The sequence below is a fragment of the Globicephala melas genome, chromosome 5 (genome assembly GCF_963455315.2).
Source record: "Globicephala melas chromosome 5, mGloMel1.2, whole genome shotgun sequence".
NCBI classification, from domain to species: domain Eukaryota; kingdom Metazoa; phylum Chordata; class Mammalia; order Artiodactyla; family Delphinidae; genus Globicephala; species Globicephala melas.
This window is the reverse complement of record NC_083318.1, coordinates 70408397-70433907: the sequence shown is the minus strand read 5'-3', so window position 1 is coordinate 70433907 and position 25511 is coordinate 70408397. Positions and strand designations below refer to the sequence as shown.

General features: G+C 40.8%; 1 protein-coding gene across 4 annotated transcripts in view; it reads left to right on the top strand.

Annotated features, from left to right (window-relative positions):
- CORIN (corin, serine peptidase) overlaps positions 1–25511 on the top strand; it is a 254774-nt gene that overhangs the window by 152269 nt on the left and 76994 nt on the right. For 2 of the 4 annotated variants that reach the window (XM_030880459.2, XM_060299303.1), the window contains 5 exons: positions 2104–2217; positions 12090–12197; positions 14698–14808; positions 17223–17339; positions 21894–22001. In XM_030880459.2, the coding sequence (XP_030736319.2) occupies positions 2104–2217; positions 12090–12197; positions 14698–14808; positions 17223–17339; positions 21894–22001 (558 nt within the window). The remainder of the gene's footprint in view (positions 1–2103; positions 2218–12089; positions 12198–14697; positions 14809–17222; positions 17340–21893; positions 22002–25511) is intronic. The other 2 variants (XM_060299302.1, XM_060299301.1) reach the window with 2 other exon arrangements.

Here is a 25511-nt window from a genome sequence, read left to right as displayed (position 1 = left end):
GCAAATCGAAACTGATTCCGTGATAGCGTTGGAAAATAATCCATCAATTGCCTTTTTTCTTTTGCCTCGTGGCAATATATTGTGCTCCACTGAGATGGAGGTGACTTTTGCCCATTAAGAACCTCCTGAGTGCCAGCCACTCTGCTGGGGAACACAGGACATATGAGTGGCATGGACCTTACTGCCTGGAACGTTCAGTCTGAACTTCTCTGCATTTCAGCTTCTGAGTTAAATGTTCCATATTTCCTGGTTCCCTTTAGTTAGACAACAAGGTTCATCTCATCAAGGAACATGGTTCGGGGTGGGGGGTGGTGGTGACAGTGACCAGGCAGGAGACCACAAGGCTGATCCCACTAACTTTTGTGGCAGGGAGACAGAGAGTTACAGAAACACGTTTTGGGAGGGTTATATTTATTTACCGTTACTCTGAATTGGGAACTCATGAAAAAAGTTAGTTGTTTTCCTTTTCTGATTATAAAAGTAAGACATGATCGTTATAAGAACATGTGTAAAATACAGAGTAAAATACAATGAAGAAACTAAAAATTACTTTCAATCCTAATACCAGGGATGATCATAGTAACCTTAGATATACTTCTTTCTAGGCCAGATTGTATTATGCTTTTTCAGAACCAAATGCTGTTTTTAAATTTTTTTATTTTTTAAACTTAAAAAAAAAATTATTTATTTATTTATTTTTGGCTGCGCTGGGTCTTTGTTGCTGTGCGCGGGCTTTCTGTAGTTGAGTTGAGTGGGGACTACTCTTCGTTGAGGTGCGCAGGCTTCTCACTGCCGTGGCTTCTCTTGTTGCGGAGCACAGGCTCTAGGCGCGTGTGCTTCGGTAGTTGTGGCTTGGGGCTCAGTAGTTGTGGTGCACGGGCTTAGTTGCTCTGCGGCATGTGGGATCTTCCCAGACCAGGGATCGAACCTGCGTCACCTGCATTGGCAGGCAGATTCTTAACTATTGCTCCACCAGGGAAGTCCCCCAAATGGTGTTTTTACACTTAAATTATCTTGAACTTTGGCCCAGGACATTACTTTTTACAATATAATTTTCAATGGCTGTAACAGTATTCCTTATTATGGAGCTATCAAAATTTATTTAACCAGTCTCCTATTATTGCATAGTTGTTATTTCATAGTTTCCTTGTGATAAACCATGATGGTGTGAATATCCTTAAATATTAAATTTTGCACTTATTCATAATCATTTCCTTTGTATGAAGACCAGAAATAAGATTTCTGGGTCAAAGGTTTACACATTTAAAAAGCATTTGATGCATATTACCACATATTGAAGGGTATTTTAAAACCCATTTCATTGAATTGACATCCTTCCATTAATGGTTTCCCTTAGAAAAATCTTTCTAGCTTCTTCTCTTACATTCTGTGTCTGATGTAATTTTGAAACAATTGAATATTTGTTGAATTTTGAGAAGAAAAAGAACACCGTAATACTTAAAGCAAAGAATACTAAAATGCAGCCGTGTTAAGGAAGAGAATGAAAATATTATCAGCTAATGTTGTTTCACATTCCTTATGCCAAAATAGACACTGATATTTTTAACTGGCATTTTTACTAAGACAAGTAAATAAATATATTTCAAATACGAGGCATGGGGTCTCTAAGCCTGTGTTCAAGCGTGTATCAACTATTCGTAACTGTAGCTTTCTCTGCAGGACATTGAGTAGCACTGTAGAAGGAGAGGGTTTTTTTTTTTTTAATGTTTGTTCAATAAATAATATTTCACTTTGAAATAATTTTCTGTTATTAAGAAAAATACTCCCATCTGGTATTTTTTTCCCCACATAAGTTGTGCAATTGATGAGGCGGCTCTCTTGTGCTGTGAAAGCCCACTGGTGAACTTCCTTTTGCTTTTCTCAGGCAAACACTCTTTGTAGTCTTTCCAGGTAATTTTACAATTAATGTTCCAGAAGGCCAGAGAAAAATTGGTGATCATGAAACTGAGGGAATTGGGAAGCACCTCTGTTGAATAGCAAGGAAAGGTTTTCTTTCTGTCCTTTATTTCTCCTAATTTTAAAAGGGGAAAAAAAACACACCTCTTATTTATTTTGACATTGTTTTTCTGCCCTTTTTTTCAGTGATCTGCGGAGGGGGTGAGAGCTTTCTGTGTGCCAGTGGCATCTGTGTCCCCAGGAAACTGCTGTGTAATGGCTACAACGACTGTGGCGACTGGAGTGACGAGGCTCATTGCAGTATGTGACAGGCTGTGTGGGGTTTGTCTGGGGGGACAGGGATTCCATTCAGGGGCCTGGAAACCAGCGCCATTCCATTGTCCAGTACTGACAACCACCCGGCACTTGGGTGGACTTCTTTTAGTTTGCTTTTTTTAAGTGAGCAAATGTGTTTATCTTCCCTCACTTCATGTGACAGCTGCGTGTTTGCACACCTTCCAAAGGCCTGATTTCATTAGGAACTCGACAGCTAGATGTGCTTTGGAACACTGAAGTGTTTTTGCTTAAAGTATCTTAAAATTGGGAAAATGCTTTCTGTTTACTTTGTTTGGGTGAGGGTTTTTGTTTTTGTTTTTAAATCTTTGAGTATAAAGGTCAACTTTTTTAAAAAAAGGATATTTTTAATAGGAAAATTTTTTACCCTCATGATTTTTAGCAATTGTGACACAGAAGATGCAAAATCTTTTGTTCGTTTATGCTTCCTCTAAATCTGGAGAGAGTGACGGCAAGAACTGTTTTGAATCCATGGATTGGTAGATTCAGCCTTAAACATCCTCAGTTTACTTACCATTGATTTGATCAGTCATTTTGACTAAAACGCTGGTTTATCCAATATTGTGTTTGTCTGCTTGGGCTGCTTTACAAAATACCACAGGCTGGGCGCCTTAAACAGCAGAAATGTATTCTCTCACAGTTTGGAGGCTGGAAAGTCCAAGATGAAGGTCCAACAAAGTCAGTTTCTGGTGAGAATTCTGTTCCTGGCTTGCAGGCAGCTGCCATCTGCCTGTGTGTTCACATAACCTCTTTGGAGAGGCGAAGGGAGAGGGGAGGAGAGAGCTCTGCTGTCTCTTACTCTTCTTACAAGGGTATGAGCCCTATTCAGTTAGGGCCCCACCCTTATGACCTTTATCACCTCCTCACAGGCCCTGTCTCCAAATACAGTCATGTTGGGGTTTAGGGCTTCAGCATACAAATTTTGGGCAGACACAGACATTCAGTCCATATCAGATTTATATTCAGTTTTCAAATTGATTTGCAATTATGCAACAGATTAAAAGGAAAAATTAGCCTCAAGAATACATTGCAGGATCTGCGTCCAAAACACGACCATGTGCAATGGTGTTCAAATTGCTTTCTAATGGTTCTATGACCAGCAATAGTTACTGTGGGAAAAGCTGTGTTTTATTCCCTGTAGGGGTTACCAAGGCTTTATAAGGGCTCATCTCAGTTGCTCACCTGAGTTGAAAGATTCCTCTGGTGTGTTTGCCAGGAGGACCAACTCTTCATCCATATGAAGGGTTAGGATACTTATTTACCATAACTTTTGAAAGACAGTATATTATGGTAATATTTAGGGTCAGTGTTTCCCAAACTGGTGTCCCATAGTACCTGAGTCTTGAAAAATCCTTGGGAAAAAAATAAGTTTGAGAAATGTTGTTTATCAGATCTACTTCATAGAGAGCTACAATACATATTCGTTCATTAAAGGTTCAGATAAATCCCACAGTTTAAAAAAAGCACATTAATTTTATCTTGGTATTTCCTGAAAATTATTTGTTTATATATACCCTTAGCTTTAATTAATTAATTTATTGATTTATTCGTGCATTTATTTATTTTGCATAATATCTAGCATCCTGTAGAATTTCAGTTAAGCCACCATATTTTTTGGAAATGTTTTCACTAAGATATTTGTATTTATAATTTGGAATTCTCTCTTCAGAAAAACCTATGGCATGTGATTGTACATGAAAAACATTTTTTTTTGGATGTTTACTTACATTAGGGAGTATTGCTGTGGACTTGAGAACAAATATTCTGTAAAGCACCTACAGTAGGGATTTTAAGTGGTTCAGTAGAATTATATACAGTAATGGGAGTTACAGTGGAATCTCTTGTTTATCTCCCACTTATGGCCCATGTTATGTCATATGCAAATTCTGCATGTGCCTCTATCCCCAGTGCTGGGCTAACACTGGCTTCATCATTATGTTCCTCCGCTACATTGAACATTGCACTTTACACAGTAAGAGATTTCTGCTGCATTTGTCGAAACTGAATTTCAAGGAGTAAATTTTCCTAGTCAGTGACTGAACAAAGAAGGCAGTATTATTATTATGCAAGGTATTCAGCAATATCCTAGGAGTGCAAGAGTTTATTAAGACATGGGTCTTCTTCATAACCACACTTCAAAAACCATGTCGCTTCGTTTGTTGAGGAAATACATCCCTTCAGAATACTTGTCTATGAAAATGCTTAGTTGGACATTGAGAGCTTTGCATGCAATTGTTCCTGACCTTCCAAGGACATCTGCCTCTGAGCTTTAACATTCAGTGCTTGTGGCATTTCAGCATGCATGTTTATAGAAGGTGCCACCCTCCTGTTGTCACCACCCTGCAGTGAAGGAGTAGTGTTAAGTCTGAATTAGGGCGTGGATACAAATCAGAGCTGGAATGCAACCCACAGATACTCCTGCGGGGAGAAGGAAATTTTGCTGGGCTTCCCACGTTCTGAGGGTCCTGGCGGGTACAGGAGGAGGATTACCTTCCAAGGAAGGAAGGGAAGGGATTTGCTATTTGTGAGTTCCCTAATCAACTGCACTAGAAGCATTTACCTACATGATTCGATTGAATTTTCAGCGAACGAAGTATTATTCCTTTTTGTTCAGATGCAGAGCCGAGGCTCACGGCCATGAATGAATTTGCCAGTGGCTCAAAGTGCTAGATTTGAACCCACTTCCGAATGGGTCCAAATCTAACTGTTTTCTCTAAACTGTGCCACCTTTGACTTGCCCATGTCCATAAAAGTGCAAATTTGGTGAATGATTGTACTGCGATCATTCATAAGACAGGAAAATGTCTAGTTTGGTTGCTCTATTATGCTGAGGGAGATAGTTGTCTTTTACAGGGGCTCTCCAGGTATCTGGCCTGCTTACTGACCTCCCCACCCCACCGGCAACTCATTTTGCCATGTTTACCAGTCTCTTCCTGATCAGTAAAATGGACCAATTTCTAACCACCTAGAGCAATTTTAGTGGTATAGTGAAAAGATTTTTGAAGATTAAGGGTTTTCTTTGTTTTTTGTTTTTTTTTAAATTTCTAGCTCCGTGGCTCGAGGCAGGCTACTTCTCCAGGTTTTCCTTGTCATCAAGGCTGGCAGCACAATTGCATCTCCAGGAAGCCCCACCTGCAGGGATTCGAATTCCATTGGTCTGGAGGGGGTACCCAGGCAGCAGTACCTTTGTAAAACTCCCCCAGTGATTCTCGTGTGCAGCCAGGTTTGAAACCACTGCCCTAGAGTGTGTCTGGTGTCTCTTTTGCTGCTAACATTCTATGATCTTTTTTTTTTTTTTTTTTTTTTGCGGTACGCGGGCCTCTCACTGCTGTGGCCTCTCCCGTTGCGGAGCACAGGCTCCAGACGCGCAGGCTCAGCGGCCATGGCTCATGGGCCCAGCCGCTCCGCGGCATGTGGGATCTTCCCGGACGGGGGCACGAACCCGTGTCCTCTGCATCAGCAGGTGGACTCTCAACCACTGCGCCACCAGGGAAGCCCTCTATGATATTTTGATTCTATAACCAGCTCTAGGACAGTGTCTGGTACAGAGCAGGTGCTTAGCAAATGAATGAGACAGCCTCCAGGGAAATGGTTGTCACAGGAAAAATACTTGCCACAAAGTCCCCGTACTTTGTGCCGCATAAACCTCTGTCAAATACTTTTGGAAGTCATTTGCTCTGAATTTGGGGTAACATTGGTTGATTTATTTTTGAGGACTGTGGTGAACTAATTATACTGAGTTAACTAATTATCCTAGTTAGTGTAATTAGTTATACTAATTATCACACAGTATAGTGATGAATGTTATAAGGTCTTGAGTCAGGCTGCCTGTCTTCCTATTTCTTCTTTATCATTTCCGGCCTCTGTGGACAGAGAAAGTTACTCAGTCTCTCTGGGCCTCAGTGTCCTCATCGGTAATATGGAGACAATAAGTAATGGTAACTACCTCTAGAATTGTTGGGCAGAATAATGAATCACTGGATGTCAAGCACAGAGACCAGCGTCTGGCATGCAGTAACTCTCAAAGGGCATTAGGATTTATGGTTGTGATTGTGGCTGTGATCTTATTCTCCATGCCCTCCCTCCTCGCAACACTGCTCCCACCCGTGCCCCGCCAAAGGTCACGTGATACATTGTAGAGGAGACAAATACTACAATAGGCACAATGGTTTTCAAAGCAGCACCACATGAAGCTATGTAGAAAGGAGGCCACCCAAACAGCACAACATAAAAACTGATATTCCAAATAATGTTTCCAAGTCATCAGAAATGACTGTACCGGGCTTCCCGTGTGGTGCAGTGGTTGGGAGTCCGCCTGCCGAGGCAGGGGATGCGGGTTCCTGCCCCGGTTCGGGAGGATCCCGCGTGCTGCGGAGCGACTGGGACCGTGAGCCATGGTCGCTGAGCCTGCGCGTCCGGAGCCTGTGCTCCACACCGGGAGAGGCCACAACAGTGAGAGGCCCGCGTACCGCAAAAAAAAAACAAAAAAAAAAACTGTACCTACCATAGTTTCTTTACTAAGACAGGGTGCAAGTAAATACTAGAAAGATTTCCACCACATTAATAAAAATAAAAGTTTACCATTCTATGCCGATGGAGGAAGCTTCAGATGTGTGGAAGGTTCACTTCTGTTTAGTGACAGTCTGATTATGCGGAATCAATCAAATTATTGAATAATCTTGAATTCCCACTATGTGTGAAGCATGTTCTAGATACATAGTAAATGTAGAGACTGTTAAGACATGGCTTCTTGCTTCATGACACTTTTAATCTAATCAGGGAAATGGCATATAAAAATAGAGATCATTAAATATAGTGTTTTAGAACAATATAATAGATGTCACCGAGCAAAAGAAGATTGTGTAAAAAAAAAAAAAGGCCCTGTGAGTAGAGAAGAGTGCAGATCACTGGTTGCCAGCTTGGTGTGGAGAGACCTGATGGAAAAGACGAGATTAGAACTGGCCTTGGACTGAGGTGATGTTTGGATATTCCAGGACAGTAGCTCTCAACTGGGGGCAGTATTACTCCTGGGGGGTGTTTTGCAATGTATGGAGACCTGTTTGATTGTCACCACTGCGGAGGTTGGAGGGGATGCTACTGGCATTTAGTGGGCAGTGGCTGGGAGTGTTGATGAATATCATACGAGGCACAGGGTAGCTCGCCGCCACAAGGAGTCCCCCAGCCCCAAATGTCAGCAGTACTGCAGTTGAGAAATCCTCCTTTGGAGCTAGAAGTCAATTGGTGAAAAAAAACCCAGGAGGTCAAGAAGCCCGGGTCACTGTAATAATCTGGGCAACTGTGGGCAAACTGGTTAACCTCTTTGGTCATCTCAAAACGAGGGCATCTCGGGATGGAAACTGAGCTTCCATATTTGAATCCTGAGTTGAGGCAGCATGATTATGTTTATAGACTCATAGAGACTGAGCCAATTGAACGAGGCTCATGATAAAAGGCTTTCTGTTCCTTAGCTCTCCCCTTCCATTTAATGACGATTTTGAGGGGTAAACGTTAGTCATTGTGATGCCAGACTGAAATAGATATTAACAAGCAAGAACTTCAGAAGTAACATTTTGTATCAAGCTCTCTTTCAGAAAAAAGGATCTGTATCTAGAAAAACACCTACCTTAGGTTATGCAAAATTATGCTTGTATTGAAAGAAAATCACAGCAGGCAGCTTTTGCAGGTGTTGATCGTTGGCCCCAAATTACACTGACGACGTCTCTTTTTAGTTCAAATAAACATTTATTCCAATAAAAGGAGGCACTGTGATCTTTGCTATTTGCTGTGTATTTCTGGGTGTGCAGTGCCTTTGGTTAAGGCTCTGTGTGTTTACTAATTACACAGACCTTAGGGAGGCAACAAGTTGTTTTCCAAATGCAGCTAGTTTTGTATCTAACCTCTGAAAATGGCATCTAACCAAGAAAGTCATAACAGTGGAAAGTTGCATCTGCACCTATGTGAATAATGAGGAATTTTTTTAAATGTTTGAATCATTTTCACTTATGAAATAAGTTAATAAGTGAGCATTAATTTACAAAATATGTCCAATGAGGTGCTTTAGTATGAATTACCGGGGATCCCAGAATAGGCCACACAGAGGGGCCACGTTGGAAATTTTTAGTGTGTTCTCAGGTTAATCAGATTCTGAAAGGAATATTTGATTTCCCAGTCCTATCATCAAAAAAATGAAGTGTACTGCTTAAAAAAATTAATTCGTATGGTTTAAAATCTGTCACCCCTCCACCCTGTCTCCTCCTTCAGGTAATGTAAGTACTTCTGCACTGATGGTCAAGGTGAGGACCCTGGTACTGCTGATTCTAGCACGCCGATTCAAAACTTCTCACAAGAGATGAAAATAAAAATCAGAAAGATCTTTTAAAACTTCCTGAGGAAATGTATATATCTTGATGCACAAATTCCCCAACCCTGCTCAGTGGGCAGGAGAACCAAAATCATAACCTTTCTTGACTCAGCCTGTGTGTGTGTGTGTGTGTGTGTGTGTGTGTGTGTGTGTGTGTGTGTGTGTGTGTGTGTGTGTGTGTGTGTGTGGTAGCAGTGGGGTGCAGGGTGGGAAGTTAGTGTCCTCTGCTGCTGAATGGGAGGAAATAGTACGGTCAAGGTGAAAACTGGGATCTCTTTTTAGTCCTTATATTTTCCCTTATGATGGTTGTCCCAGGCGAAATGAAAAATTAAAAGTACTTACAAAGTTCTGTATGTGTATAAGTGTGAGCATATGTGTATGCACGTGTGTGTTTGTGTATGTACACATACACACACCCTCTTAATGATGGCGCTGAACAGATGATCGCTAAGGCCCATTCCATTTCTAAAATGATGTCATTCTAAGAGTATTTAAGTAACTTTTTTTTAGAAGAATGCTCTTTGAAAGAGAAGTTGATGAATCATGTCAGTAACAAGTATAATATTTTGATGTGGCTAACAGTTTCACTGATCAATGCCCAAGACTTTTTAAAATAAATTTATTTCTTTATTTTTGGCTGCGTTGGGTCTTCATTGCTGCTCACGGGCTTTCTCTGGTTGCAGTGAGCAGGGGCTACTCTTTGTTGCAGTGAGTGGACTTCTCATTGCGGTGGCTTCTCTTGTTGCAGAGCACGGGCTCTAGGCACGTGGGCTTCAGTAGTTGTGGCACGTGGGCTCAGTAGTTGGGGCTTGCGGGCTCTAGAGCGCAGGCTCAGTAGTTGTGGCACACGGGCTTAGTTGCTCTGCAGCATGTGGGATCTTCCCGGACCAGGGATCCTACCCATGTCCCCTGCATTGGCAGGCAGATTCTTAACCACTGCGCCACCAGGGAAGTCCCTTTGCCCAAGACTTCTGATAATAAATTGTTATAGAGTTTGGGATGTTTATAGTAAAGAGGCACCCATCACCAGTTGTATGACATGCAGGCGTCTGCTTGAGGAGGAACAATTAGCTGTAATTCAGGAGACTGGACTGTTGACCATTAGATTCTTGGTCTTTCTCAGCCAAGCAGACTGATCCTCACACGTGCCTCCATTTCTCACCTCTTTCCTTCGTTCTTGCTATTCCCTCTATTTGAAACCTGCTGAAGTTTTCATTCCATCCACTCTACCAAAATCCTCCTCATCTTCCGTGATCCCGCTCCAGCCTTACGAATCTATTTTTGAACTTCATTCACTTTAAATAAGGGAAAAAATAATACATTTAAGAAATCTAGTTTCTATTACATGCAGGCTTTACATGTATTTTAAACATTTTTACAGCTTTATTGAGGTATCATTTACATACTGTAAAATTAACCCATTGATTTTTAGTAAATTTATAGCATTGTGCAACCATCACCACAATCTACTTCTAGAACTCTTTCATCTCTCCCCACACTTTCCTTCTACCTATTTGCAGTCAGTCCCCACTCCCACGTCTCCAGCCGTAGATAACCACTGCTCTGACATCTGTCTCTGTAAGTTTGCCTTTTCCAGGAACTTCATAAATGGATTGCATAATATGTAGTCTTTGTATCTGGTTTCTTTCACTTAGCATAATGTTTCTGAGCTTCATCTATGCTGTCACATGTATCAGTAGTTTGATACTTTTAATTGGTGAATAGTATCCCATTGTATGAATATACGACATTTTGCTTATCCATTTACCAGTCGTTGAGCATTTAGATTGTTTCCAGTCTCTGGCTATCATGGATAATGCTGCTCTAGACATTCACATACAAGTCTTTGTGTGGATATATGTTTCACTTCTCTTGGGTAGCTTTCTAAGTGTGGAAATCATGAATCACGTGATAAGGTTAGAGTTAAGTTTATAAGAAGCAGCCAAACTGCTTTCCAAAGTGGCATTATTATTCTTTTACATCCCCACCAACTATATATGAGAGGTTCAGTTTCTTAAAATCCTTGCCAATACTTGGCATTATCTGTCTTATCTATTATAACTATTTTAGGGGATATGTAATAGTATCTTATTGTGGTTTTACTTGCATTTCTTTAATGATTATACTGAGCACCTTTTCATGTACTTATCAGCCATTCATATGTCTTTATGAAGACTTTCTATTCAAGATTTTTGCCTCTTTGTAATTGTTTGTCTTATTATTGAGTGTAAGAGGTCTATATATATTCTGGATATAAGCCCTTTATCAGATACATGCTTTGAAAATATTTTTTTCCCGTATGTGGCTTGTCTTTTCATTTTTAAATAGTGTCTTTGGAAGCACAAATATGTTTAATTTTAATGGATAACCATTTATTATTGTTTTCTTTTAGTCTTGTGTTTTGTTGTTATATCAAAGAATTCTTTGCCCTCCCCAAGGTCACGAAGATTTTTTCCTATGTTTTTTCCTAGAAGCTTCATAATTTTAGCTCTTACATTGAAGTCTATAATCCATTTTGAGATAATTTTTATGTATGGTTTGAGGTAAAGGTCAGAGTTCATTTGTGCGTATTTGAAATCCAATTGTCCCAACACCATTTGTTGAAGAGTATTCTTTTCCCATTTAATTGTCTTGGAAACTTACACACATTAATTTATTATTTATACCTTCCCCTAAACTCTATTAAGTAATTGCTCTTATCCTAACTTCAATAAGAAGTTTACAGACTTATATATTTTAACTAATACACTCAAATTCCCACAGCTAATAGATGATAGAACCATGATAGGAGTTCTGTTTTACCCAAGAACAAGACCTATCTTCTTATTAAAATTTCCTTGCATGATGTTTATTCCAACATTAAACTATAAGCTTCCTGAGGTTATATATCACTTATTCTTATCTTGGCACCGTAATCTAGGACAGTACTGTTTATTTGAGGGTCATGCTGTGAAACATTCAATTGACTTAAGTGATGTGAAACTAAGCAATGACTCTGTAATCTAAATGACTTTTTCTCTTTGTTACGTTTATGCTTACCATGGGCAAAACTAGACTTTCATTTTAAAGGAAACATTTTTTAAGAAATAACTACTCACCCTCTATTAAGTATTCATTCTGTATGAACATGAACTTCATTAGGAACCACGGTGAGTTGAGAATGTCTTTTCTCATATTTGACTCTAAAGGAGCTTTCAGGTGTCATAAAGCGGAACTCAGATAAATACCGTCAGGAAGTGATAAAAGCATTGTCTTGGGAGCCGGAGGGTCCTAGTTGTGGTTCTTCAGGAACTTGTTATGTGACCTTGAGCGAATCATTAGATCTCTCTGCACCACAGTCTCCTCACCTGTAAAAGAATAGATGTGGACCAGGTTACCATTATGATTTCCCTCCCATGATATGCTTTCGTTATATAAACTGCTACTGTAACATCCTGTTCTGCTCTAATGAGCCATCGGTGGCTTCTCTTATTTTCAGATTGCAGCGAGAGTCTGTTTCACTGTCACACGGGCAAGTGCCTTAATTATAGCCTGGTATGTGATGGATATGACGACTGTGGGGATCTGAGTGATGAGCAAAACTGTGGTAAGTAGCACTATTTCCCTGAAGGTTTTCATTTAAAATTGCAGACGTTTATAATCAAGAACTTGTAGCTCATTGTTTGTTAATGTGATTAGTGGGTGAAATTACAAAATGATTGGTTTCTTAATTTTCCGAAAGAGGAAGCTTTTTAAATTATTAGTCTCAGTCATGTCTCATGTGTAAATGTAAGATTTCTGACAAAAAGTCATACTAAGGAAATGCTAGAGATGTGGAGTAGAAATGGGAGTTAACTTTTTTTTTCTCTTTAAAAATGTTTGGTTTCTTCTGTGGTTGGAGCCGGTGGCTCGTGTTTAGATTTTGAGCTCTTGAGCAAAACGTTGCAGACAGATATATTTTCTCTTCCTGATCCCCTAATTATGTATAACCAGAGAGCCCTCCTTTATTTGACTGCCACACACTACAGGGGCAACTTCTGCAGTGCGGATATCGAAGGTTATAAGGGTGCATCTGTTTTATGTACAGAAGCTGATCTTAACTTTTAAAGAAGGAACCTACCTCCTAGTTGCACGTTTGTACCTATAAACAGCATCTTCCCAATTCCTCACCCTCCCAGCCCCTGGTAACCAGCAGTCTACACTCTGTTTGAACAAAATCAGATTTTTTTAGATTCCACATGTTAGTGATATCCCACAGTATTTGTCTTTCTTTTTCTGGCTTATCTTATTTAGCATAAACGTATACAACACTCTATGTCAATTACATCTCAATTAAAAAAACGAGAATGACCCTACCTTTAAAAGAGCCGAGTCCAATTCTGAATGCCCTTTCATGAATTAAAACCAGCAAAATTCTTCTTGCTTATTTACCTTTCTGAATTTGTGATTAGCTTTTGAATTTTTTTTTAGGTAGTATATTATTGAGTGACAGAAGAACTTTCTAATAGGAGCAGAAGGGCAAGGTGAGATGAGGCAGGACACTGGGAAAATGATGTGAAATGATTATTCAGCATTAGAGAACATCAAAAGAAATGCTGGGGGAGAATCAGGAGTGGGTCAGGGGAATGCCTCGGAGGAGTGGTGAATGTCCCAAATGGCCCCATGCCGGGAAACTCAGTAGTTTCTAGAAGCACCTGTGTAGCTGCCTCTCACTGCATCCATAAGAACGTTGGAAAATGTATGTATGCGCAAAACATCCCACGGGTCACTAGATAGATATGGATTGTCTTCTGGGATTGAGTAGTCTTGGGACACAGAGAATGAGACGCCGTTGTAATTGTATACATCATAAAATGTATAGTTTGGGGCCTTAGAGATTATCTACTCCAACTCCTCCTTTTACCAATAAGATAACTGGAGAAAAGAGAGTAAAAATGAGGGAGGGGGGAATTGAGTGTAGCTTGGTAGTTCAATAGGTCAGTGGAGAGGACCCGTGTATAGTTGGCGTGTGAAAGACAGTGGTCTTACCAACTCAACCTGGCTCCTCTGAAGGTAGTAGGATATCATGAGGTTTGTGCTCTTAGGATGACTTTGTTTCTATCTAATGGTAATGATCACGAGGTCCTCTTAGACCATTCTCTGTCCCGGCTGCCCATCTTTAGCAGGCTGAGCATGTGCTGGCTCCTCTGGTTCCCACCCATGCATCCCAGCCATTGTGTCTTTCTTCTTTACTCTGCACCATTTCGTCCATCTTCTTCACTTAATTGCTCCCCTATATCCTTCAAGACCCATGGTCCCTCCACAGGTGTGTTAAAGACAGTGGTGCTGTTAATGGAAATCCATGATAGTTCCTCATTATGGAATCTGCTATTCATGAATCTACATACATCTTTTAAAGGGTTGTTTATATTGTTATTCCATGTCTCATATCAAAGAATCCTATAGGTTCTACCCTCTGTGAGAGGAAACATCACTTAGTTCTCCTTTTCCTCCAGGAATATATAGTTTGGGACAGAGGTTAAATCCAGGATAAAAAGAATCATTAAAAAAACCCAAATATTTTGCATTTCTTACCCAGCAGTTCTTTCAAGTATGAGTTATATATTTAGACAGTTCAACAGAAAACCTTAGCTTAGCATCAGGCAAGATGACAGGAGGAGATACCTGCCTCCGCAGTTTACCACAGAGAGGTAAGTTGCAATTCTTAGAAACATGGCAGAGTTGTCACGCATCATCAAATCAGCTATCTACATTGTGAAACCCAAATCACAGTTCTGTTTATTTGAGCCAAATCACAAAATTTTCATAAGGAAAGAAAACAGTGACTAAACACAACAAAACCCAGAACAAGCTATGGGTCCTAGAAAAGCTGGGAGCTTGTTATTCATCTGAAAAGCAGTCAGGTCTTACCCCATAGTGATGGTGGCCGGGGGGCCACATGGTTGCCCGGGAGGTGCCAGACCCAGAGTAGAAAGGTTATTGACGGTATTGGAATAATTGGAACAGACTCTCTTCTACTGGAACTTGTTCTACTGGAACAAGCCACACAGTTCTAAGTGTTTGTCATGCTGGTTCTCTCCATCCTTCCGAGTTTTTCTTTCCTCCAGACTGCAACCCCACAGAGGAGCATCGCTGTGGAGATGGACGCTGCATTGCCATAGAGTGGGTGTGTGACGGTGACCATGACTGTGGGGATAAGTCTGACGAGGTCAATTGCTGTGAGTGCCCTGAGGGCTTTCGTTTTGCTTATTTTTCTACTTCTGCCTGTTTAGTCAAATACACTCAAGGTTCACTATCTAAGCAGATTCTTACCCTTTGGTCCTAACCTATACAGGTAATAATTGAGTGGTGTGATGACAATAACAGCATAGTGTAACTGACTTCCACCTCTCTCTCTCCAAAACTCCAAGCCTGATTCGGCTGCTCTGGCCAAGCGGGTGGCAGTTTTCTTTCTCATTGTCCACAAACATCCTTTCTGGGTCTGCGACTTTGTCAAAGGGAATGTTCTTCCCAGAGACTGGGGCACTTTTCTTCTGCAAACAATATATGAGCAGTTAAGTGGGAGCCTCCAGAGGTGCTCTCAGGTACCACGTGTGGGAGAACCGGGGGAGAAGTGGCAGAGATAAGAGAGCCTTCAGTGTTCATAGAGTTACACAGAGTGTGCAATAATATTGTAACTTTAGAGCCTGTCTTATTTCTGGGTGAGTATATCCGGAGAAAACTCTAACTCAAAAAGACACATGCACCCCAATGTTCATTGCAGCACTGTTTACAATAGCCAGGACATGGCAGCAACCTTAATGTCCCTCGACAGATGAATGGATAAAGAAGATGTGGCACATATATACAACGGAATATTGCTCAGCCATAAAAAAGAATAAAATAATGCCATTTGCAGCAACATGGATGGACCTAGAGATGATCATACTAAGTGAAGTAAGCTAGACAGAGAAAGGCAAATATCATATATCATATGTGGAATCTAAAAAAATGATACAAATGAACTAATTTACGAAACAGACTCACAGACATAGGAAACAAACTTACGATTACCGAAGGGGAAAAGGGGGTGGGCGAGGGATAAATTAGGAGGTTGGGATTAACATATACACACGGCTACATATAAAATAGATAACCAACAATGTCCTACTTATAGCACAGGGAACTATACTCAATATTTTGTACTAATCTATAAGGGAAAAGAATCTGAAAAGGAATAGATACATATATATATATATATATATATATATATATAAAACTGAATCATTGTGCTGTACACCTGAAACTAACACAATATTGTAAATCAACTATCCGTCAATTAAAAAAAAAAGTCTTCAGGTAGCTATTACACTACCTGCCTAAGAAAATCAAATACGGCTGATCACATTTTATTCCCTAGAAACTACAGTATACTCAGTAGGGGATAAAAAAATGATTGAATAGCAGCAGCTATTTGTTAAAAGAGAGTAATATTGATCTGAAAGAGTTAATATGGTGCACTTTATGCATGTTCAAACTAATTAAACTCTTTATTCCATCTTTTGCTGTCTAATAAAAGCAGGAACAGCTGATACCTATGAGATTGACTATTTAATTTGCCTATAATTTGAGGCAAAATTACAAATATGGGTTGCATGGTTTTTATTTTGACATAAGAAAAATCACATAAATTAATTAGGAAATGCAATGCCCAGCTTTCTCCTTTCCTGAACTTGTTTGCACTGGAATAGTACCTGAGTCCTTGCTTAGTGGACATAGTGGAACAGAGTGGACTGTATTCTGGTGAATCTTGGAAAAGCAAGGGCTTGGTGCTCATGTATGTATTTATGTATGTGTGTGTGTACGTATGTGTGTATGTAGACCATAAGTTGGTGAAGGCCGAGGTCATATGATACATGGGTTTCTAACGCTCTAAAAGACAATAGGGATAAAATTAAGACAACCTTCAGAAATTGGAAGGTTAATGACCACTAGACCATCCCTTTTAAATGTCAGACGTCGTAAGCAAGTTTTGAAATCAAGTGTTTATTGTGGGGTAGGTACTATGCAAGTCTTTCATATATACCACTTCATTAGTGCATTAGGTCAGGTTGGTGCAGAGTGAAATGCTGGGGCTTGGGTTAGAAAAGCTTGCCTTCACATTCTGGCCGTACCTTTTAACAGCCTTGAGACTTTGAGGCAAACACTGAACTCTCAAAGCTTCAGTTTCCTTCTTCTAAACAAGGTCGATAATATCCATTTGCAAATTTGTTCTGAGGATTTGAGATTAGACACCTAATACTCCTAGCACAGTTATTGCCATATAGTAAGCCCTTAAAAAAATTGTAGCTTTTATATTAGTAGTATAACTACTACCATCATTAATACTGTTTTTCACCATGCAATGATCAAGAAAAAATTTTTAGTGAGTGCTATTTAATAAGGGAAGAGAAATTCCTGAAAGGGAACTTTCCATTCCAAAGATACTTGGAATGAACAAAATGAATGATATATTCATTCATTTATGCAGAACTTTCAGAAATTTAGAACACTTCATTCTTGGTGATGCCAGATAAATGGGAATCATTGATGTGATCTGTAGACTGAAAGAAGTAGCGATAATTAAAATGCATGTTATTTTGGCATTTCCTAGCATGTCACAGCCAAGGTCTGGTGGAATGCAGAAGTGGCCAGTGTATCCCCAGCACTTTCCAGTGTGATGGAGACGAGGACTGTAAGGATGGAAGTGATGAAGAGAGTTGCACCAATGGTAAGTGTGTGCTCTAGCCCCGGAAACAGTCCTGACCGGTGGGCCTTTCCTTGGGAGCACAGCAAAAAGTTGGAAGTTACCTACAGCTTAAAGGATCCCCATATAAATAATGCCAGATTGCCTAATGCACTGGTCCTCCCAGCTCTGGTCAGCCAGAAACCCTTGCTTATGGTAAATGTAACTCTCACGCAACTTACACTGAAAAATCATCCCTAAGGGTGAAGAGTAGAGGTTAAACACTTAAACAGCATGGGCAGATTCAGTTAGATGTTTTATGGGGAAACACCACGATAAAGAGAAAAGTGTAGCGTATAGTATTCAATTCAATTAGATTTCAATTAGAAATAACTGGCTTCTGAAATTAAATGTAACGGCTTCCTAAAATAACCATGTGCAGAGAAGCAGTTTAATGCCTCACATCTTAACTGGGGTATAATTGCTTTACAATGGTGTGTTAGTTTCTGCTTTATAACAAAGTGAATCAGCTATACATATACATATATCCCCATATGCCCTCCCTCTTGCTTCTCCCTCCCACACTCCCTATCCCATCCCTCTACGTGGTCACAAAGCACCGAGCTGATCTCCCCATGCTATGTGGCTGCTTCCCACTAGCTATCTATTTTTACATATGATAGTGTATATATGTCCACGCTACTCTCTCACTTTGTCCCAGCTTACCCTTCCCCCTCCCCGTGGCCTCAGGTCCTTTCTCTACATCTGCGTCTTTATTCCTGTCCTGACCCTAGGTTCTTCAGAACTATTTTTTTTAATTCCATATATATGTGTTACCATACGGTATTTGTTTTTCTCTGACTTACTTCACTCTGTATGACAGTCTCTAGGTCCATCCACCTCACTACAAATAACTCAATTTCATTCCTTTTTATGGCTGAGTAATATTCCATTGTGTATATGTGCCACATCTTCTTTATCCATTCATCTGTCCATGGACACTTAGGTTGCCTCCATGTCCTGGCTATTGTAAATAGAGCTGCAATGAACATTGTGGTAGATGACTCTTTTTGAATTATGGTTTTCTCAGGGTATATGCCCAGTAGTGGGATTGCTGGGTCATATGGTAGTTCTATTTTTAGTTTTTTAAGGAACCTCCATACTGTTCTCCATAGTGGCTGAACCAATTCACATTCCCACCAGCAGTGCAAGAGTGTTCCCTTTTCTCCACACCCTCTCCAGCGTTTATTGTTTGTAGATTTTTTGATGATGGCCATTCTGACTGGTGTGAGGTGATATCTCATTGTGGTTTTGATTTGCATTTCTCTAATGATTAGTGATGTTGAGCATCCTTTCATGTGTTTGTTGGCAATCTGCATATCTTCTTTGGAGAAATGTCTATTTACATCTTCTGCCCATTTTTGGAGTGGGTTGTTTGTTTTTTTGATATTGAGCTGCTTGTAAATTTTTGAGGTTAATCCTTTGTCAGTTGCTTCATTTGCAAATATTTTCTCCCATTCTGAGGGTTGTCTTTTCGTCTTATGTTTTCCTTCCAAGCAATATACTTAAATACAGTTTAAAAGGAGTCTGATATTATCTGTGAAACCCCCAAAGAAAAAGTAAATCAGGTAAGTTGGTTTTTTTAAGTGTGTCTATTTCTGCCAGAAAAGAAAGCTCTACACTGATTAAGTCCCAGTTTGTGTAGAAGCATCTCTCAGTACAGGGTTGGTAATATCCTTTGACTTAAAAATCACTACATTTGCTTATAAGTGACCTTACCTCTTACCAACATAGCCTAGTTGTTAAAAATGTGGATGTTGCCGCCCAGCTGCCTGGGTTCAAACCCCAGCTCTGCCACCTACTCCCTGGTTGACTTTAGTCCAGTAACTTAACCCTGTTACATTTCAGTTTCTGTGTCTGTAATCTCAGAATAATGATAACTACTTCATAGAGATGGCACGTGGTGAGCACTCAATAAATGTAAGTTCTTATCACATAGCTGCTATGTGAAAGCAAGTCTTAGGCTGTGTATATTCCGAATCAGCTAATGAGATTGGTCACCGATAACTAAATTAGCTTTTTCATAGTGAATATTGATCATTAGGATGGCTTTAATGAAAACGCATTTCAGACCTAAAGGGAGAGCCTTTTATTCACAGATTTAGTCCATAAAAAACTAGATAACGAGTGCTTCATTTTACCAGTTTTTTTTTTTTTTTTTTTTTGCGGTACGCGGGCCTCTCACTGCTGTGGCCTCTCCCATTGCGGAGCACAGGCTCCGGACGCGCAGGCCCAATGGCCATGGCTCACGGGCCCAGCCGCTCCGTGGCATGTGGGATCCTCCCGGACGGGGGCACAAACCCGTGTCCCCTGCATCTCAACCACTGCACCACCAGGGAAGCCCCATTTTACCAGTTTTAAAATTCAGAAGGAATTCCCTTTCTAGCCATGAGTTATTGTGTGCATGTCAGCCAAGCAACTCCCTTTTGATCAAATAGTTCCTTCTCTCTACATAATTCAATGCTGTTTGAAATAATTTTGGATTTTTTTTACTATGCAGTGGCAGGATTTGAAAATACTTCCTTACATGTGTGAGATGTTAGAAAGTCACATGATAAAATGGATCACAAAGTAAAATTGTAGCATCTTTATCCACTCTAATGAATTCAATATAATAAAAGTATATTGTGGTGCTGGGAATTTAGTGGCAAGCAAAACTGCTGATGCGGCTAGCAGGCTCCTGGGGGAGATAAGCCAATACAAATAATTGTGCTGGTCCTTGTCTAACTGGGGAGTGACATAGGCCAGGAGGGAAATTCAAGGTGCTAGGATGCCACGTATTGGATGCATGTCCTGGTGAAGGGCCTCTGGGAAGTGTCCCTGAGATGGCTGTAGGAGCCACAGTCTGAAGAATGAATGGAATTAACAAAGGAGAGTGGGGCTGGAGAAAGAATTTTAGACACAGGGAACCGCTTGGCCAAAGGCACGGAGGTGGCAGGAAGGAGCAAGGTAGTTTAGAGTAGTGGGAGAAGGCCACTGCGTTCAGCGAGCTGAGAGTGAAGGGGAGCGAGTTACAAGCGTCAGCAGTGATCGAAGGCTGGTTCTGCTCAAACAGGCTGGGAGGGGGTCTGGGACTGCTTCTGCCAGGACTCAGGGCCCTATTCAAGATTTAGGCCATTACAACCCTCAGCCTTACTCTCAACCTTCCTGTTTAGTCTCCCTTAACCTCCAGTGACTCCAGCCTGTGTACTTTTTACTCCAGGCCTTTGCATATCCTGCTGTCTGCTTGGGAAACCCATCCTTCCCTCTTATCCCACCTTACCCCAACTGCCTGAAAAACTCCTTTGAGAAGCTTTACTCTTACTGTTGTAATTTGCGTTTACTGCTTTTTGCATGGACCTTCAGTGGAGCAATGATCACATGGCATCGTAAGATTCCGTTCATGATGATATCCCTAATTAGGGTAGAAATTATCAGGGTTTTCTGTCTTTTAATGCTCAGTGCCGAGCTGGTCACATAAGTTGTCACATAGTGGGCGCTTAATACCGGCTGAAATAATGAATGCATGCTGTCTTAATAAAATTTCTTCAAGAGACTAAATTCATGGAACTTATCCTGGCTTACCTTGCAAAAAAAAGTTTGACCTGCTAACATTAAAAAAAGAAAAGGAGTGATATCTATTTTATGCAAGGCTGTGATATATAGTGTTGTTCATTAATGGTACTGGAAGGGAGAAAGAGTCCAGAATAATAAATACTATATTTAGAATTATAGATAAGATTATAGATAAGTCTTATAAGTCTTAGAATTATAGATAAAAAAGTCCAGTATAATAAATATTGTCTTAGAATTACAGATAAGAATGGTTGTATGTATACCCATACTGTTATTTATATTTAAAACTACCTTGCAAGATTTTCTAGGTTCCACATGACGTGTCTGAGTAATTGACTATAACGGGGGCGAGCTAGAAAGAGAACAGGCAGTTATTTATTACCTTATCCATTTAATCTACAAATGACCAGGAAATCAATGGGAAAAGCAGTTTCCTCTCCACATACCTTAAGGAAAAGCCATTAGGTTGATGTTACTGTTGTCATCCATTTGGAAATAAGAAACCCAATTCTCAGATCATTGCAGCTAGGCCAGTGCTACTTTCCAAGGACACAGAAAATATGGATAACAGCTGCTTAAGACTTATGCCATGATAAAGTATCCTTATTGTATTGATGTTGATGCCTTATTTATTATTAAGGAAAGCATTTTCCTTAGAGGAAAGACTAGAGTTGGGATCAAATGAGTCTTAAAAATATTGGCCCTTCCCTCAAATCACTTGAATTTTATTTTGTCATCAACTCCATGCACCCATGTAAATATAAGCTGCTCTCTTTCCATTAAAAGCAGCAACAGATGATTTTTGAAGGATGGGTTGCCTCTTACTTCTTTATTCCTACAGAATCTCAACATGTGTTCAGAATTTTTGGAGAAGTTGGAAGGAAATTAAAGTTGTGTCCTTCCTTGGTTCTGGATCCTTCAGATCCTAGTGCGTGGAATTTATAGTTGCTGATGAAAGTAAATGTGCTTTCACCCCGCCTGTAGGTCAGACTCCGTGTCAAGAAGGAGATCAAAGATGCCTCTACAGTTCCTGCCTTGATTCATGTGGTGGTAGCTCTCTTTGTGATCCCAGCAACAGTCTGAATAATTGTAGTAAGTACAGTTGCTGCTGACAAATTCAATCACCGCGTCAGGCTATGTATTCAGTTTTATCCTTTTGCATTGACATTAAAATGCTCAAGTGTGGAATCCCTCCAAAATATGTATATATATCTCTCTTTTTTTTAAAGGTTGCATGTGGTAGCAGAAAAGAAGCAAAATGGTCTTAATTAACTTAAATCATAAACAAATGTGTCATCATGAATGGGCTATAAATCCATTGCTTAATGTCATTGCCGTGACTTTCCACTCAGCGTCAGCTCCTATATATTATTTTCTTGGCTGCATCTGCAGGAAAATGCTATCTTTCTTCCTTTTTAAAGCCCAGCTTCAAAAATGGAAACTTCATCCAAGAAGTAAATATGAAGTTCATTTAAATAGCCACATAAAACTTTGGCGGTCTGTTCTTGTTATAAAATGTATTCTCACCCTTCCAGGAACTTTGCTGACCTGTAATGACCTCGCTACAAACGGTGTAGACAGGTGGCTGTATCCAAACTGGCTTCAGGAGGAGGAATGATTAGGGGAAGATTGAATGGGCAGGGGTAGCAGGAAGAGTCTCTCAGGAAATTTTAGATGAATTGGAAAGCCCCCAAAGACTGATTTCTAGTAATGGCTTGCTTACTTCTGGGCTCTGCTTTCACATTCTACTCACTTCTTTCACTTTTTAGAATTAATTTTTGGCTTCCCTGTCAGCTTGGGCTTGAGATTTAGAAGCAGGTCTGTCAGCTTTCAGTTGACAAGAAGGTATGACTTCTTAGCACAGATCCCAGCAGTGAAGGCCCCTGGAGGCCGGGAGGTTGAAAGGCTGAAGGGTTTGGGTCCCTGGATTTGCTGAAGTTTTCAGATCCTAATTCTACTCTGTGACCTTTCTGGGTCAATGTAGAGCTTATGGGTGGCAGGTAGCCCGTACCCCTTAGGGGATATCAAGGGGTGAAAACAGTGGGCTGGATAGGAGTGTGAGGGCCACAGCCAATTAATAACCCAGACTAACAAGATTTTTTGTTTAATTTCACAAGCACTTAATAACTGTTTGGCCGAAAGCACAATACCCAGCCCTCCTCCATTTCCCATAGGAGAGAACAGTGCAGATAGATATCAGTCTGACCACTAAGACACACTACCATTTTATTCACTCTAAAATGATTAAATATATGTCTATGTATGTGTATATATGTATATACATATGATTTGACGTTGCTCATCTCCCAGTCTGCCCTGGAACTCTTTCAGAATCATTTTTTTTACTTCACTTTGAACTTGGGCTGTAGCATTTTGGACAGTGACAGTATTGTCTCAGACACATGTATTTTATTAAAGTTTTCGGGGTTGTCTGACATGGAATGGTATTTACTGTTAGATTCAAAAAAGCTGAGAGAGCAATGTTAGCCTGTGTCAAATTTAGGCAGGGAGTAACCAAGTATATGTTATCCTATTTTCTCTATACTTGAAATATTTCAAGATTAAAAATAAAAATAAGTTATCACCTGTCCAAAAAAAGAGGAACTTGTAGGAAGGGCACTAGATAACTCAGCTGGTATGTATGTTGACTTAAAAAAAATGCACAACGTGAGAGTTGCGAGTTAAGTTTTATTGGGCAAAATGAGGACTGCAGGCCGGGAGACAGCATTTCAGATAACTCTGAAAAAACAGGTAGTCAGGAATGTCAAAAGATTATTATTAATCAAAGAATACCAGATATCTCAAGTTAAGGAATTTAGCGCTTTTCTATATATGGGAAGATGCAAGAGTCTTGACTCCTTGAAATAATTCCTTGGATATGCACCTCAGCTCTCCCGGCCAGTATCCAGTGTTTTCACATCCTGAGTTTCCTCAGGGCTCACCGCAGGGAGTGGCTGCAGTCTGATGGCTGCTAGATGGCAGGTATTCTTTTCGGCCCTGAGTTTCCTCAGGACTCATCAGCTCACGTTGGAGGGCTACAATCATTGGTGACTGTGACATCCTTCGTTTATTGATATGGCAGGAAATACTCCTTTTATCATGTATATTCAACCAGTATTTCTAGTGTGTCTGTGATGTCCCAGGCACTGGGATGGGCACTGGGCACTTTGATGGCAATGAAGGGAAACCTGATTCCAGCCTTCCTGGAGCTAACTTTTCAACAGTGGGATCATATGGCCACCTTCCCATTCATATATACAACTTCGGTTTTCTTCTTTTTTTTTTTCTTTTTTTTTTTTTGCGGTACGCGGGCCTCTCACTGTTGTGGCCTCTCCCGTTGCGGAGCACAGGCTCTGGACGCGCAGGCTCAGCGGCCATGGCTCACGGGCCCAGCCGCTCCGCGGCATGTGGGATCTTCCCGGACCAGGGCACGAACTCGTGTCCCCTACATCAGCAGGCGGACTCTTAACCACTGTGCCACCAGGGAAGCCCTGGTTTTCTTTTTATGTTCTTCAAATACACTCAAACCATTTCCCTAGCGTCTCACCATCTCATCAGCTTCCTCTTTCATCACAGATGTTCTTGCCACGTTCTCTCCATATATATTCAGCAAACATTGGAACACCCCCTCTTCCGAGTACCAGGCATTGGGCTTGTCCTTGGTCTCCATTCCTTCTGTGTTATTAAAAATAAGTGTTGGAGAAAAAAGTACATGAGTGAACATTTAGAACTAAAGGTTGATGGAGTACTGTGGGAAACTTGGGGGGGGGGTCCCTGAGGCATGACAGTCATACCCAGCTTCATACAGCCATGGCGATCATGGGCGCGAGGAGAGACCCATGCCCAGGAGCTGCTGTCTCTGCTAGGCACATAAGCGGTGTATATGCCTAACTTCCAGCTGAGAGTAAAGATGTTATTCCTTATTTTTCAAAGAGCTTCAGGATGGTGTGTGTCTACTTGGTTCTCTGTAAATATGGACGAGTATCATCTCCTCTCAGGAAACTCTTCATGCACTTGAAAATGTGATTAATTGGTTAAAGATCTTGGACACTGTCAGAGACTACTGTTACTTAGATTCTGGAGCACGACTGAGCAGCGCTCTCTTTCTCTGGCTCCCTGCCAGTGGGGAATATGAGTTTGGAGAACGTGGACATTCTTTCCGGTGGAGTCAGCCTCTCACTGGAGTTGCTGGGAGGCTAGTCCTTAAAGATAATGGTTCTTGCCACCCCATAAAATATTATAATAACGTTCCAATGGTCCCTGAAGATATACTGGGTGGGACCCCGGCATCAGTATTTTTAAAATTCCCCAGGTGACCCCCGTGTGCAGCAAAAGTTGAGAATTATTGCTTTGTGGCCTGACGAGGCTGCTGGGATTAGTGACATCCTGCAATTGGGTGTGAAAAAAAGTCTTCGTGGTTTTCTTTCCTTTTTTTTTTTTTTTTTTTTTTTTTTGCGGTACGCGGGCCTCTCACTGTTGTGGCCTCTCCCGTTGCGGAGCACAGGCTCCGGACGCGCAGACTCAGCGGCCATGGCTCACGGGCCCAGCCGCTCCGCGGCATGTGGGATCCTCCCGGACCGGGGCACGAACCCTCGTCCCCTG